The 15,296-nt window shown below is 43.5% G+C and overlaps 4 protein-coding genes across 23 annotated transcripts in view; 2 read left to right on the forward strand and 2 right to left on the reverse strand.

The window, feature by feature from the left end:
- The first annotated feature begins 433 nt into the window (after positions 1-433).
- Positions 434-3,394, forward strand: LOC117582013 (protein FAM92A). Of its 4 annotated transcripts, XM_034269534.1 has the most exons (7): positions 434-456; positions 1,601-1,700; positions 1,755-1,914; positions 1,973-2,113; positions 2,168-2,656; positions 2,717-2,944; positions 3,154-3,394. In XM_034269534.1, exons 2-7 carry the CDS (start codon positions 1,654-1,656, stop codon positions 3,235-3,237), a joined length of 1,149 nt encoding a protein of 382 aa, XP_034125425.1. In that variant the 5' UTR covers positions 434-456; positions 1,601-1,653; the 3' UTR covers positions 3,238-3,394. The 4 variants fall into 4 exon arrangements, with proteins under 4 accessions (XP_034125425.1, XP_034125422.1, XP_034125424.1 ...); XM_034269531.1 differs by lacking the exon at positions 434-456 and having other exon boundaries at positions 1,236-1,700; XM_034269533.1 differs by lacking the exons at positions 434-456; positions 3,154-3,394 and adding an exon at positions 3,016-3,132 and having other exon boundaries at positions 1,238-1,700.
- A 242-nt stretch (positions 3,395-3,636) lies between these two features.
- Positions 3,637-4,167, reverse strand: LOC117582015 (heat shock factor-binding protein 1). Its single transcript, XM_034269536.1, has 2 exons — positions 3,978-4,167; positions 3,637-3,888 (listed from the first exon to the last, which is right to left on the reverse strand). The coding sequence occupies exons 1-2, from the start codon at positions 4,074-4,076 to the stop codon at positions 3,727-3,729; spliced, it is 261 nt and encodes an 86-aa protein (XP_034125427.1). The 5' UTR covers positions 4,077-4,167; the 3' UTR covers positions 3,637-3,726.
- Positions 4,168-4,516: 349 nt separating this feature from the next.
- On the forward strand, positions 4,517-6,259 carry LOC117582014 (DNA-directed RNA polymerase II subunit RPB11). Its single transcript, XM_034269535.1, has 4 exons — positions 4,517-4,675; positions 4,744-4,833; positions 4,895-5,069; positions 6,141-6,259. Exons 1-4 carry the CDS (start codon positions 4,623-4,625, stop codon positions 6,174-6,176), a joined length of 354 nt encoding a protein of 117 aa, XP_034125426.1. The 5' UTR covers positions 4,517-4,622; the 3' UTR covers positions 6,177-6,259.
- Positions 6,260-6,380: 121 nt separating this feature from the next.
- LOC117582007 (restin homolog) overlaps positions 6,381-15,296 on the reverse strand; it is a 30,160-nt gene continuing 21,244 nt past the window's right edge. For 3 of the 17 annotated variants that reach the window (XM_034269511.1, XM_034269512.1, XM_034269504.1), the window contains 8 exons: positions 14,956-15,066; positions 11,895-12,005; positions 10,574-10,640; positions 9,061-10,514; positions 7,089-9,005; positions 6,901-7,031; positions 6,628-6,845; positions 6,383-6,566 (listed from right to left, as the gene is read on the reverse strand). In XM_034269511.1, the coding sequence (XP_034125402.1) occupies positions 6,520-6,566; positions 6,628-6,845; positions 6,901-7,031; positions 7,089-9,005; positions 9,061-10,514; positions 10,574-10,640; positions 11,895-12,005; positions 14,956-15,066 (4,056 nt within the window). In that variant the 3' untranslated portion in view covers positions 6,383-6,519. Of the gene's footprint in view, positions 6,567-6,627; positions 6,846-6,900; positions 7,032-7,088; positions 9,006-9,060; positions 10,515-10,573; positions 10,641-11,894; positions 12,006-12,398; positions 12,748-14,955; positions 15,067-15,296 lie in introns of those variants that run through there. The other 14 variants (XM_034269510.1, XM_034269505.1, XM_034269503.1 and 11 more) reach the window with 7 other exon arrangements.

The raw sequence follows: 15,296 nt of genomic DNA on the forward strand, positions 1-15,296 counted from the left end.
ATAATTTTATTTGTTTTTTTTTTTAATAACGACAACAACATAAATATTAATATTAAGCAAATCTTTTAAATAAGCGCCTTAAAAATCCGGTAGTATGCAAAATTGAGTAATTTGTTTGATTGTTTTATTGAATTATTTTTAAAACTTAGAGCAACCGGGAAAATACCGACAAATATTGCAGAGGTTTTTATTTCATTCAGGAAATTTACTCACGGCTTGGGCATACCCCCGGGCATACCTGCTACCCAAAAGGGTATTTGGCATAACAGATAATGAATAAAAACCTCGTTGAATGCATTGACACGTCAGTGGCGTGGGGCAGGCAAAAGTGAATGTCGTCGCCGGGGAGACATGGACTGTGTGTGGGTCATCCCTTGACCAAACAAACAAAAATTAAAAATTCAAAACAGTGCGCCGACAGAGACGGAGACGACAAGGAACGCGCGCCAAGCTAAGGTACGTTCCTGGAGTTACAATGAACGCTTTAGATCCGCTACGAAGCAGTGCTATTCCATCTCCACCTCTCCTCGTTCTCTTTTATAGTTATTCTCCCAGATTGGGATCTTGTTTTGCCTCAGCTGTAGCGCCTGCTCCTCCTCTTAATCTTCTAGAACTTGTAATTCCCACTGCAGAGCCCGAACCGGATTCTCTTTGAACTGCACTTTGTGTTGTTGTTTTTTTTTTTAATCTGTTTTAGCCCGAGTATTCTCGAGATAACTGGTTTGAATGCATCTTGCCTTTAAGTGAGAAAAAGCTTTTAAAATTAATTACCATTTTTGTACATATTGTTAGGACGACATTTTTGTGGTTGCGAAAAAAACCCAAATTAAGATCTTCGGTCTGACAACATTGAAAAATTGTTGTCAAGGCTTTTGAATGAAAAAGAAATTGAATCGGGTTTTGGTTTAGTTACAACAGCAAAAAAAAAAACAGTAATGACGTTGCCTTAGGCACTCTGGATTTTCCCTCTGTATTTCTCATGGATATAAATTCACTTCTCTCAGGTTTAAATATAGCAACATGCCAGGGAGACTACCCACAATTTATGATATGGCGCTCTTGACCTTGAGAATGGTGCGGGAATGAGAGCAAGATTTTACGCTCCAAATACAACAAATATTTATAGAATTATTTGATAGAATAAATTATATTGAGAGCATTTTTTAATAATTTTGATTTCGAGTGCTCGCTGTTGAAAGAAAACAGTGAGGCTAGGCTTGGATGGTAAAACGCACTGGAACAGACCACCCACGCCCTACGCGGCCCAGCACCATTTGGTAAGACTGGCGCCAAAGTTAATAAAATTGCCAAAAATAAAACCAGTCGGCACCAGACTAGCAAAATTTGAAATTCTAATAAGCGCCACCTGACGACCCAATCTGGATAGCCATCTGTTGCCTAAATTGTGAGACTCATTGCCTGGCCACACTAAAAACTGCCCAGCCCTGCGTTGCCCTGGCGACGGTTTTGTTTTGATTTTGACATCTCAAAATATTAATAATAAATTGCAGTTAACAACAGTTAACAAAGATAACAATTTTAACGCAAAACTCTAACAAAATGTTTCGTCGTGGTAAATTATCGTTTTTAAACACCAAAGATGACCGCATAAAGGTTATTAATGAGCGCATAACGCTGACTGAACGCCACCTCATGGAAATATGTTCGGCATTTGCTTTGGTAACCCGGAAAATGGCCAAGTAAGTGAAAGTAATAAAAGTAAATGGGAATACATGTTATATTTTTCATTTCAGATACCGCGATTCGTACGATGAGCTGGCAAAGGGCGTCAGGGGCTATGCGGATGACGAGGAAATCAACGAAAGTCTCTCCACGGGCCTCAAAAGTTTCACCAAAGCAGTGACCATAATGGGCGATTACATGGACATTAATGTGCACCGACTGGAGCATAAGGTACGCCATATTCAGGAGCTTATTTCTTAGCCCAACCCGATCTACATTCCCCCCACAGATTGTCAATGAAATGACACAGTTTGAGCAGCTCTGCAAATCCACGCGCGATAATCTGCGTCTGGCGGTCATTGCCCGGGACAAGGAGGTGCTGCGCCAACGTCAAATGCTAGAGATCAAGTCAAAGTTTGCAGCCAACAATGTGCGTAGACTCAAAAAAAAAAAACAAGAAATAAACCCAAAATTTGTTCCACAGAGCGCCGCTGATTCGGAGCTCTTCAAGGCCAAGCTAGAGGTGGCGCGCACAAACAAAGAAATTGATGAGATTATTGGCAACTTTGAGCAGCGCAAGCTACGCGATATTAAACAGCTACTCGGCGACTTTCTACTCATCTCGATGAAGCAGCACACCAAAGCGCTGGAGGTGCTCAGCGCCAGCTACTATGACATTGGCAGCATCGATGAGCGCGACGATTACCTGGAGTTTCAGAAGCTAATGAAAACCAAAGAGGAGCCCACAACACGCAAGGGAACACTGAAGAAGGGTCTACGCTCACAGTCAATGGATAGTCTGGATCACGAGCAGCTGGTCAGTCCACTGAAGCGACATCAGAAGTTGTCCAGAAGCAGCAAGAATCTGGCTGGCGCGGGTATAGCACATGGCAACAAGGGGGAGGAGCAGCAAGAGCAGGAGACTGATGAGCAGGAGGACGAGGAGGTGGACGAAGACGATAATGATGAAGAGGTGGGCACTGCTGGGCTTTTATGAGATTTTTCATTACTTATTTCTCACCTCCGTTTCTAGGAAACTGAACAAAGCGGCGAGGATGATGAGGAAGAGGAAACTGGCAGCGCCTCGGACGATGAACGCGAGCCCGCTGCCCCAGATGCACCGCCTGCGCCCAGAGAGAATGTGTTTGGTGTGAAGCCAAGAGCCAGCAGCAGCAAAGAGATGGCCAACCCTTCGATGGCACCCCTGAAACCCATACGCCAAAGCGTTAAACATCCCTTCAAGGCAGTGGCTGCTACGCATGTAAGACTGCAGAAGCAATTCCAAGTGCCACAGCACTAGCACCACAAACTAATACAAACACCAATCATTAGAACTAGAACAAGTCATTTGCATATTGCTCGCTAGAGTCATAGTCACGCTGCCATTATTTACCACAAATAAACAAGAAATGTGGAATTGTATGCACCAAAACTAATCAAGTGGAACCCCCACTCTGCAACCCTATCCAGCAGGTGAAGCGTCGGCGTGCAGGACGCGGCAGAAGTAGCGCCGGTCGCCTGGTAACCGTTGTTAAATCGAAGCCAACCGTTTGAGAGCATCGTTGGGTGCTTACAATTCGCGATTTTTTTAATAAATGTATAATTTAAAAATATAAACTAAATGGCAAATAGCTCCAAGACAAGCCCTTGCCCATAATTTACTTTACTTAAATTATGATCTTCCTGCGGGGTACAACTTAAAACTATGCAATAAATCGGATGAGCAAATCTTTGAGAGCAATTTGTGTGCGGAGAGTGTTTGGAAGAATTGTTTAAATGAATTGTGAGAGCCTTTGAATTGTAAATTTGATTTGTGTTGCCTCGTGGAGTGGTGTAACGGTGTTTGAAGAGTGTGGAACAGCGCCCGAGTAGCGATGTGTGGCGATTTGTTCCAGGTGTGTTGTATGACGATGAGTTCCTGGAGTGTTGTCTACCGCTGTTCCTATTGTGTTATGTGCCGTTCTTCGATGTATTTGATATGGGCGTGGCCGGGTGACAAGCATGATAGGGAGTGGGCGTTGGCCACGCCTAGCTTTGGTCGTCTCATTTCTCCGGGATCTGCCCCTCAATCCCAGCCTGATTCATCAGATCCGCAATGCTCTTCTCCAGATCATCAATGCGATTGCCCATGTCGTCGATGCGTGTAATTATCTGATCCGACATCGTCTGGAACTTGTCCTGCACATTCTGCAACAGATTTTGCACCTGATAGTAGGGCAGGGAGGGAAGCGCGCATTTACTGGGTGCACTTATCTATTGTCTCTACGCTACGTGTTGGGGCTACAAATACTCACGTAAATGGTCAGCTCCTGCATGTTCTTGGGATCTGCGTTACTGTTCAGCGAGTAGTTCTGGTCCAGATCGCTGTCCATGTCGTTGCGCAGTTCGGTCATCTCTTGGCTGTTGTCTGCCGTCTTGTGGGTTTTGTGTGTTGTTATAAAAGTAGAAAAAAACCTCCTTATCGCTGGTTGCCGTGGGTGAATTGTTTTTTTGTTTCTTCGAAAATAGTGTAACCGTTTTATGATATTATTTTGTGGCCAAGAAACCTCGGAAAAAAGTGCCGCTTGGCGATTAGAAATTTCCCAATTGTGGGTTGTAGGCAATCGTAATGAGATTTCTTTAAATCGTAGTAAAACGGTATGGGCTTTTTCCAATTGAAGTCAAAGGGTTTTCGATTTTCCATCATAATTACCAATTCGAGTCCAGTACTCATTTCTGCGTGAGCAAAGTGAGCAATATCTATTGTTTGGTGCGATAAGTAACCTAGCCCTGTTTTAGTGTGACCACGAATAATTACGCTGAAATAGTCGAAGAAATATTGCGCTTTTTTTGGTATTTTTGGTACTTCTGGTGACTGTTTACACTGCGGCTTCGTTTTCGTAAACAAATTTAAAATTATTACATATTTTTATTAAAAACTACATAAAAACGAAGTCAAAATGAATGCGCCACCCACATTCGAGTCATTCCTACTGTACGAGGGCGAGAAAAAGTGAGTAACTTTGGGTATTCAATGCAGGAACACCTGTAACTCATTTCGTTCGTTGTTGTTGCCGGCAGAATCATCAAAGAGCTGGACACAAAAGTGACAAATGCAGCGATTTTCACCATCAACAAGGAGGATCACACTCTGGGCAACATGATCCGCAAGTCGGTATAGCGTTTCTCTATTGTTTTACATTATGATAACATTACAAATTACATTTTATAGCCAGTTGCTGAAGGATCCCAATGTGCTGTTTGCCGGGTACAAGGTGCCTCATCCGCTGGAGCACAAGTTCGTCATACGCATCCAGACCACAGCCGAATATTCGCCGCAAGAAGCTTTTATGAATGCCATCACCGATCTGTTAGCCGAGCTCTCCCTGTTTGAGGAGCGTTTCAAAGTGAGTTTATGGAGGAATTTTAAGAGATTGTAATAGAGTCGGTGTTTGAGCAGGACACGCGGCTTGGGAAGGCTTTTGAAAGCGGTGCTGATTTATTTCAGCTTTTTTGCAGTGTATAAGCTGTACTATTTTAAATGGAATTTCCGTTCATAGGAGTACTAATCTAATAGCTTTTTATCAATGCAGGTTCCAAACTAATTGTTTTGGACGTTCTGAAATGTATTGCGGTTTAAGGACATTTATATTCGGCAGTTTAAGGAGAGTCCCATTTGGCGGCTAGAATGAAACCCTCCCCCTTTTTCCGACAAGTTTAAAATGTCTCTGTAAAAAGCCAAGAAACACAAGTCTTTTGTTTCCAAGAGACCTGCCTACAGTCAGTGTCTGAACAAGTGGGAAGCCGACTGCTCTAATGGATTTAACCTTTGAGAAAGTGCACTTTTGGAGTATTCGATTGTAGTACAGTCGATGTTCGTGGAGTTAAGTGGTGGCGTAGGGGAAACGCGTATTTATACTTATTGAAGCTAGACTCCTAAAGTATTGTGCAAGTTGCGTGCCTCGTTTTAAGGCCGCTCTGCATTTATTTTGCGCTCTACTTAGTTATTACAGTCAACAAACAATGCAGCTACCAAATGACATACCTCTGCAATTCAGTACCTTAGCACATGACCGTTTAAAGCCCATTTGTATTAACAATTTAAATTTGTTTTGAATACCTAGTTCACTTCAGCTCGTGCTAAGGGACAAATATTTCTGTATTTAGTCAGGATATTGTATTAATAATTCTTCTACATGCAGTCCTTCAGGGCCAGAAGTTCAGGCTAAATGTTTTTATAAAAGTCAGTTCCAAGATAATATCAGATAACTCTTTAATGCAACATTTAAGCACTTACACTTACCTCCCAAATAAGCATTTCAGATAATTCTTTAATGCAAATAAAGCCATTGATTCCTCTAATTTGGCTGCTTCTATAATTCCATAAAATATAAACAAATTCAGATTATTTCCTATACTTCCCCTATACATCTATGCATCGTATATTAATATTAATAATCATCTAAATTGTCTTCCAGGATGCCATCAAAGAGAAAAAGGAAGGCGGCGATTAGTTGTAGCTGTTTCTGGGAATTGTACAAAAAATAATAAAAAAACACCAATAAAATGTCGACAGTCTGTTTTTCCACAATGAAAATAATTTATTTATACACTCCAACAAAATATTGACGAATCAACCAAAGTGATTTTCGCACTAAGCGTTTACAGAATAAATATAAACAAATTCAAATTTGGATAAAAAACGCAAAAAACAACACAAAATAAAGAGAAAAGAGACTGTTAGCCAGAACCAGGCGTCAAGAGCTAGGACTTTGGCTCTGCTTCTGCTGCTGAGGTAAAAGTTTTCGCCATCGATAAAAAAAATAAATGAAGAATTCTTGTTAAATTGTTCTATAACTAATAGGTATCATCCACTTCGCACTCGCTGGTGTCGTGACCAAAGGCTGGAAGGCAGAAGGACAAATTTGCATTGAAGAAAATCTTTCATTTGTGGCAGCCACTCACCCTCGCAGTTTTCGCAATATTTCCGTGGCGCCGGCAGCTTGCGTTCCTTCTGTTCATTATTGTTTCTTTCGCTGGCCAGCGGCGGCGGCGAGTCATCGCGATCATCGCCCGCCTGCAGCGGACAATCCTCCGTCTCGTGCTTGTCGAATTCATCACAAATATCGCAGAAGAGACGGGGCGCGGGCTTGCGCTTTGTCAGCATATCAAAGGCGTGGGGTCTAGAACATTATTCCTTATAGAATAGATCAAGTATCAAGCTACTGTCACACTCACTTGGTGAAATCCATGGGCAGCATTTCCAGCGTCTGCACCTTGGCCTTTAGCGCATCGTTTTTCTGTTGCATATCCGAAATTATGGAATTTAGGAAATTAATTTTTGCCGCTGTTGTCTCCGTGTCCAGGGACTGCAAAAATGTAACAATTAATCTCGTCTTTCTGTCCTCTCCAAAAGCCAAACCCACCTCGGGATTATCCCCCACCAACACCCTGGGTGAGGCGCCATTAACCTGCGCTCGCAGCGCCACAATCTCGCGCGACTTTTCACCTTCGATGGTTTCCAGCTGGCGACGCAGCTGCTTGGACTCCAGGCTCGCTGTCTTTTGCTGTTCCTTGGCTTGATGCAGTGCTGCCTCCAGTTCGTGGACTCTTGGCTGCAGCTCTGCCAGCTCCAGGGCCTTCTTTTTGGCCGCTTCATCCATCTCATCGATGACTTTCTGGTACTCCGCGAGCTGCGCATCGAATTCGTTGCCCTTTTCGAGGAGGTTCTGCTTTTGCTTGAGGGATACTTGCATCGACTCGTTGGCCTGTTGCAGTTGGCGCAGTTGCTCCGCGGATTTGTGGGCCTCCTCTTGCACACTTCGCTCTTTCAGCTGTGCCTGCTCCAGCTTTTCTTGGAGCGCGTTGAGCGCAACGCTTTGGCTGTCCAACTGGGTTTTGGTTTCCTCGAGTGCTACCTGCAACGATGCGACTTCGTCTTGTTTATTGTTTAAGTCTTTTTGTAGCTCCTCCTTGGCTTGTTGTAGCTGCCCGTTGGCACCTTGCAGCTCTCCACTGGCTCGCTGATGATCTCCCTGGGCTTTTTGCAGCTCTTTCTTGACTTCTTCCAGCTCTCCCTGGGCTTTTTGCAGCTCTCCCTGAGCCTGTTGCAGCTTCTCTGTACTGGCCTGGCTCTCCTGCTGCTCCTTTTCCAGCTTCTCTGCGACTTTCTCCTGCAGTTCTTTGTACGCCGACTGTTTGCTGTCCAACTGTAAGTCAGCTGCAGCTAATTTACCCTCCAAATCCTTCACTTCTTGCTCCCTCGCTGCCAGCTTTCCGCTCATCTCCTCATTGGCCTGCTGCACCTGCTGCAGCGCCTCCACAGACTTGACGACATCCGCTTGGAACTTGCTCAGCGCCTGCTGATCCTTTTCGAGTTGCGCTTGCAGCTCCCCAATAGAGCTCCTTTGAGCGTTCAACTGTGCAAGGGATTCCTGTAGTTTCGTCTCCAGCTCTGCGTTAAGTTTATCCTTTTGGTCGAGAGCTGCCTGCAGCTCTGTTTGGGCATGTTGGAGCTCCCGCAGCTTCTCTGTGGATGCCTGGGATGCAGACTGCATCTGCTCATCGCTTTGTTGGAGTTCCGACAGCTGCAGTTCCAGCTCCTGGCAACGTCTGTGCCTCTCCTCGTGCTGCTGGTGCGTTTCCTTCAGCTCCTCCTTCATGCCTGTTAGCTTCTCGATCAAACGCTCGGCATTCATGTCCGCCTCCATCTCAAACAGCTCGAATATGTGATTGGTTTCGCTCTTCTCTGCTTGCAGCACCTCCAGCACAGTGGACAGCTCCGCATTCGTCTCGGATATGTTGGCATTGGCCACTTGAATGGCCTCCACGAGGGTCTTTAGATCGCTAATCTTTTGTGCATCCTCCAAGGCCATTTTCTCCTTGTGCTGGAGATCCGTGTTGGTGATTTCAAGACGCTCCTTCAGTTCCCTAATGGTCTCCTGTGTGCCGCTGCTTAGCTGCTGTTGGTCCGCAAGCAGCTTGGACAGTTCCTCCCTCACCCTGGACAGTTCATCCTGCAACAGCTTCTTGGCCTCCTCCAGGGCTGCCTCCCTTTGCTCCGCCTGCGCTTGCAGCTTGGCCAGCGCCTCTTGACTCGTGTGCAGCTGCTGGCGGAGGTCCTGCATCTCGCGCTCCTTCTGCAGCATCTCCTGGCTCCAGGCATCCGCTTTGCTGGTCAGCTCCTTCTGCCCGCTGGCCATTTCTTCGCTGAATTTGCTGAGCTTTGTGTGCAGATCGCTCGAGGACGAGCGCTCCGCCTGGAGCTCGGACTGCAGCTGCTCGGAGATTAGCTGCAAACGTTCCTCGAGTTGTGAGGCCTCAGCGCGGGATTCTGCATAGTCCTGGAAGAGAAAAACGAGCATTAGAAGCTGCCTAGAGGGCGGGACACATGCTCACCTTGTTGATCTTCTCCAGTGCTGCATTTGTCGCCTCCAGCTGCCTGTTCTTAGACTCCACCTCCGCCTGACTGGCCACGAGATTCGCTTGTGTGATCCTCGCTTGGATGCTCAGCTCGCTGATACGCTCCTCCAGCTTGGCAAATTGTATGCTGCCCTCCTCATCAGAGTCTGCCACACGCTGCTGCAGTCGCTTCAGCTCCTCCGACACCGTTTCCAGCGCCTCCTTGTTGCGCAGTGACTGTGCCTGTGCCTCCTCGAGTTCCAGCTCCTTTTGCTTCAGGCTGGACTCGTGACTCTTCCGCATCTCCGAGAAGTTCACCAGCAACGTCTCGTAGGCCGTGGACTTTTGCTCCAGCTGCAGCTGCAGCTGTGACACAGTCTCCTGGGTTTCCTTGAGCTGCAGCTCCTTTTGGGCTTGGAATTGGTTGGTTTCCGTGAGCTGCGACTGCGCCTCGTTCTGCTGTCTGTGGCATACTTCGAGCTTGGCCAACTGCGCGGCCAGCCGCATCTCCGCTGAGCATTTCTCCAGCTGCAGTTGCTCGATGGCCGTCAGACTTTGTTGCTGCTTTAGCTGCTCCTCAGTCGTCAGTTTCTGAAGGTTTGCCAGCTCACGCTGGAGCTCCTGCACCTGCTTGCCATGCTGCCGCATCAGTTCCTGCACTTGCACGTCATGCTGCCCTTCCAGATCTTTCACTTGTTGCAGGTTCTGCCTTTCAAGCTCCTGCTTCTGCTGTTCCTGCCACCTCTCCACTTCCCGCACTTGCAGCTCGCGTTGCTCCGCCGCCGTCTTCATTTCGTTGATCTCCTCGAGTCGCTGTTGCAGCTGCACGCCTCGCTCATCGGCGCTGGCCTGTTGCTGCCGCAGCATATCGTCCAGCGCGCAATTGTCCGCTTTCTGCACATTCAGTTGGGTCGTCAGTTCGTCCAGCTGCTGGCCCTGCTCCTTGATTTGCTCGTCCCGCATGCGTATCTCTGTCTGCAGGATTTCGCACTCGTCGGACACGTTGGCCCGCTGGCTCTCCAGCGTATCGGAGGTGCTCTTGAGTTGCTGAAGCTCCCCGGTCACGCGAGATAGCTCCTGCGTTTTGGCCGCCAACTTTTCATCAAAGTTAGCTTGTGCCTCCTGCGACTGCTTCTCGTTCTCCTCCTTGAGCAGCGCCAGCTCTCTGCGCAGATTGTCGATGCCGCTCTGCGACAACGAGAATTTCTCTAGCGATTCGTCCTTGCCGAGGAGCTCCGCCTGTAGCACGGCATTCTGCTCCTGCAGGTACTTGATGTTCTCCCTCAATCGCTGCTCCTCCTCAAGCTGCTCGGCCAGACGGGCTTCGGTTTCCTGCTGTTGGGTACTCAATTTGTCTTGCAGTTGGGAGAGCTCCTCCCGGAGAGGACTCTCCTCCGCTGCGGCTGGTGGTGCAACTGGTTGTGGGGGTAAACTCTGCAGACTGGTCGTGGCTGTGGGGGGTAGATTCTACTATAAGTATTTGGTATTTTTAATTTATTTGTTTCCTTACCCGATACCAGTTTAGTGATCTTCGATTCCAGATCGTGGATCTTCTCCCTGTACACCTGAGATTGAGCCTGGGAAGTGTAAAGCGTTGGATTAATTAATGGAATTTATTTTTGAATCTACAGTGGTGCTATCAATGTGCATTGACTTGGCTTTGAGCGAAATTAATAATGAGTTGTTAGGCCTGAACTATCAGCTTGCAACTCTCCTCTAAAACGTTCTCCTTTCTATCAATACCCATGACCATATCCACAGATACTGTAATCAATTATTAAATCAATAATTCTACAATTCTACAAATTTAAGTTAAACTAACTCATTAATGAACTTATGCTTCTGTTTCCCCACTCCTATAATCACATTCGCTTGCAAATTGTCAATCAAAAAGTTTTGCTTTTGTTGCATACTTTTAGATCCAATCAAAGTTCGGCATTATGGGGTTAATATAGGTAGTGGGCGGCACCAATACAACATTTATCAGGCACAAAAGTCTGTAGAATAATTTGTCAATTTTCTTTGCCAGCTGCTTCATTCTAATGTATGTGTAGCGACTACAACTGTTTTTCCCCTGACATGCAACCGTGTCTACCACTGATATAATGCCATGAAATTCATGTCATCGGTGTTCCTATAAGCCACAACTGAAGCTTGAATGAAACATGAGTTCTCGTAAGTTCCATATTTTAAATAAAAGCCTAGCTATTTTTTATAAGCGGTATATTCAAGGTGCTTAGGGATTTATTGTATGAAACTGAAGTCTGCCTCATACTTGAAGTGGAAGCTAAATTATATATCAAATTTTTAACAGCAGACTGTACGCTGTTTATTTTGATTTCTACGTTTTTTATTTGCATTTAAGATCGCTTGATTATTTTTTTGATAATTCTACAAAATCTACGGGGTAATGTGGAGAGTCTATACTCATTTCTTAGACTTTCAGTTGGCCTTCAAACATATTAATTAATTGCTTAAAATTTACATAAAAGATTTCCATATTTCCAATTGATTTAAAAAGCGGAATCTATCAATCAAATCAAATCAAATTATTTTATGATAAATTAACTAGAAGAAACCTTTATAATTATTAATGTATTCCCATCATCTCTGAAATCCAAAATAACTTGAAATTCTGCACAAATAAACCACAGAGACACTCTCTTCTGTCCATTGCTTGGACAATGAACATCTAAGAACCATTTTCCATGTCTAAAACTGGATGCTAAGCCTTTGCTCAGCTAACTTAGATCTTCAGATTTCAGTTCCCTGCCCACCCGTAGTCAATGCACATTTTTTATCCACAATTTGTTCTGTCTACAATGTCTTACATTATATTCCTCGCCACAGGACTGTGCCTCATCAATAGAGAACTGTAAATCCTCAGATTTCTTGCGTTCATCGCCCAACTCCGACTCCAATTGAAAAATTCTCAATTTTAGCTGGGGGGAATCGAAGGTAAAATCGGAATTATAAATCAAAAGAAAAATCACATGAATAAAACAAAATTCGGAGGGGGTGTAAAAGTGTTTTTTGCGTATTGTTAATGTATTTCTCAACATATCATATCGTATCGAAAGTTTGTATATCGTAAGTGTATATTTCGTATATCGTACAACTAAACCAACAGCAAGAAAAATTCGCTTTTCGTACAAAATAATCAAAATGTTTTGACAAATGTTTTCCATTTTTCTCCATAACAATTTTTTATTCTCACAATTTTTTTAGATTTCATCTTTAAGTTTTTCTTTTAGCCAAATAAACCTTTTGTAAAGGATAATTCAATTTGGTTTTTTATATATTGCTTGGCTTTCGGTTTGTTATTCCTTTTTTTATCATTTGTGTATTTTGAAGATCTTGTAGATTTATTTCATTCAATCTTTTATTTGGTTTTTCCAGCATAAAACGCTGTGTGCAGACTTCATTCAGCATTGTCTTTCGTTTCCCTTTCTCGAGTCGAGTCTAAGAATCATCCACCATTTGAGCACTGTCTTCATATTGTTATCCTCATCGTCTTTCCGCCGCTCCTTTCTACTTTATGCGCAGCGGTGTGAGGACACTGTGCAGGATGCAGTGACGCTCGTGCTTTCCCGACCAGCCACGAAACTCGCGTCGCAGATCGGACACCCGAATGCTGTGCTTCGCTATGAGGCGTCTCCAGCGATCCGCCTCGATCAGTATTTGCTATAAAAATCATACAAAAATAGTTTTGTGCAATTTTTCTGGGCTCTCAGATTTTCAAATTTCTGTTGGGGTTTTGGGTTTGCGTTAAAAAGGTAAAGAATATGAATAGTTCAAGATGGGATTGTGGGGAGTACGGGATTGTGGCTGGGATAATTTTCGGTTGCTAATTTAACACTCAAGCAACAAATAGAAAAGTTGCACAATAATAGATAAACAAATAATAAGAACAAACACAACAAAATTTATTTCAAATACGAAAACCAAACAGAAAGCACAAAACTGATTCATCATCAATAAAATATTGCCAGTCAGTCTTACAGCTTGTCGAACAGAAACAGAATACAAGAATAGATAGCCCCAAAAGCAGTTGCAGGAGAGAATATACAAATAATACAGTGAGTTTCGAAATCATAGGACAGTGGTGACAAAAATTTGTTAACTTTTAAGATGCGATTTTTAACACTGAAATTGTTTTCCTTTGAGTTTATATAAGGCTTTTTAATACGAATTGTCCTTTAAGCTGAGACTTCATTAATTCATTTTTATGTCTTTACACTTTGAAACGCACTGTAGGCTTAACCCCAAAAGTGCAAAAGGTGATAAAATGTATTGCAAATAAAATATTTTTCCTTTTTTTCTGTTTATTTTCTATAAGTGTAAATGATAATTGCAGAGTAAAGTTGGCTTTGAGTGCGTGACGTGACTGAACGGAGAATTATTATACACGGTAAGAGTGAGAAATATAAAACAAAATAAGAAAAAATTTCCGATGCTAGATGATTCATTATTTGAGACTTTTAAGGCATAATACACGAAAACATTGTAAAATTGACAGAAAATGAATATTACTTAAATGTTTTTTGAGATGCAAGTGAAATATTTGAATGTTTATGAATAAAAATGCTATTATTCATGCTCTTTTTACGTGTTTCTTTAACTAATGCTTTGTAATACAAAATTTACAATTTATTGATTAATTTGCGCCAGCACAAATAGTTAACAGAAATAATTTTTGAGCTCATACTCGTTTTGAACCGCACTGTATTGCTTTTTAGTATAAATCTGCCACAAATGGATTTCGCCTAATAACCTTAACCCATTGTTAGCTTGACTTTTTGACCAAGTTAAATACCGTTGACTAGCCAATTAGGCTTCTATGCCTAGTTAGAGTTATGCAATTTTGTACTGTTCTCCGTTGCATTTAGGTTAATTCGGTTTTTGGGTATGAATCATTCTGGAATGACTGACAATTTTAGGGATGACTTTTGTGGCTTTTCTGGGGGTTACGCACACAACAAATAAAACGGTGTCAGAAATTAAATGTTAAATTAGCAACAACAAAAACCAGATCATGAGCTGTAATAATAAAACATAACTGTGAACAGACAAAATGGTTAATTTAAACGAGAAAAAAAAAAACAAAACCCAGCCAAGACAAAACACAATACAAAAATCAAGACAAACAAAAGGATAGTATGAGGGAGATAGAGAACCAACAATAAGTAAAACGAGCAACAAGTTACACAAATTTCAACGATGCTAAGTGAAAACTTATCCCGGTAAAATCCCATGCAAATATAATAGCAAACGGAAAAATAAGTAGCATCGTTGGAAACTGTAACTGGTGTTAGGCAGCCGGCAGGGCAGGTAGCCGCATGCTTGTGGATTGCATTCCACACTTTGCTGTGTATGCCATTTGTGGTGTGTGTGTGTGCGGATGGGTGAATGGGAGTTGATGGACTGCTTCTGCTTGCAGCTTTGGGATATTAAATATTGCATTCCAACAACGAAAATGAACAACTCCAAATATTGAAAGTGCAACAATGCAACAAAATACACACACAAATAATTAATTGAGAAGGCAACGTCTCTGCACAAATGACTGAGCAAACATTGACTTGGGCTGCGCTCTGGGGGCGGGCTTCAGCCAACTGGAAAAAGTTTCTTTCTATCGCAAAACCAAACTTTCTTCGTTTTTGTTTTCTGCTGTTGTTGCTGTTGCTGTTGTAATGGCTGCCTGGCTGTGATTGTTGTTGTTGTTGGTATAGCTGTTGTTTTTGTTGTAATGCTGCTGCTTAGAGTTGTTGGCTGCCAAATATGATGTTGTTGCTGCTGCTTCATGATTTTGTGCTGATTGGATGGCCGATAAGGCCGACTGCGATCCGCATAGGGCAGCGGCGTGTACATTGTATCGGTGAAGATAATTACCTCGTTGATGTTCTTCTGCAGCTGCAGCGCCTGATTCTGTGAGTCCTCGCGATCCAGTTCGCGCTCCACCATTAGCTGCTCCACATGCTGTTGCTTCTCACGCAGCAAGTCCTGTTGGGTTAGACGGGAGAACGAGAGAACACAAAAAAAAAGAGAGAGCACAAAGCAAGCTTATGAGACACTAGTGGACACAGTTACAAAAATACACAAAGAGCAAGAGAGAGAGAGAGAGAGAGAGAGAGAGCGCACAGATGATGCAAGTGTGTTGCAATGGAGGGGGGAGTATATGTATGTACAGAGTGCAGCATATAGCAGGAGAACACAGGGTTTGTTGTTTTTTT

This window comes from Drosophila guanche, unplaced genomic scaffold (genome assembly GCF_900245975.1).
Source record: "Drosophila guanche unplaced genomic scaffold, DGUA_6, whole genome shotgun sequence".
NCBI classification, from domain to species: Eukaryota; Metazoa; Arthropoda; class Insecta; order Diptera; family Drosophilidae; genus Drosophila; species Drosophila guanche.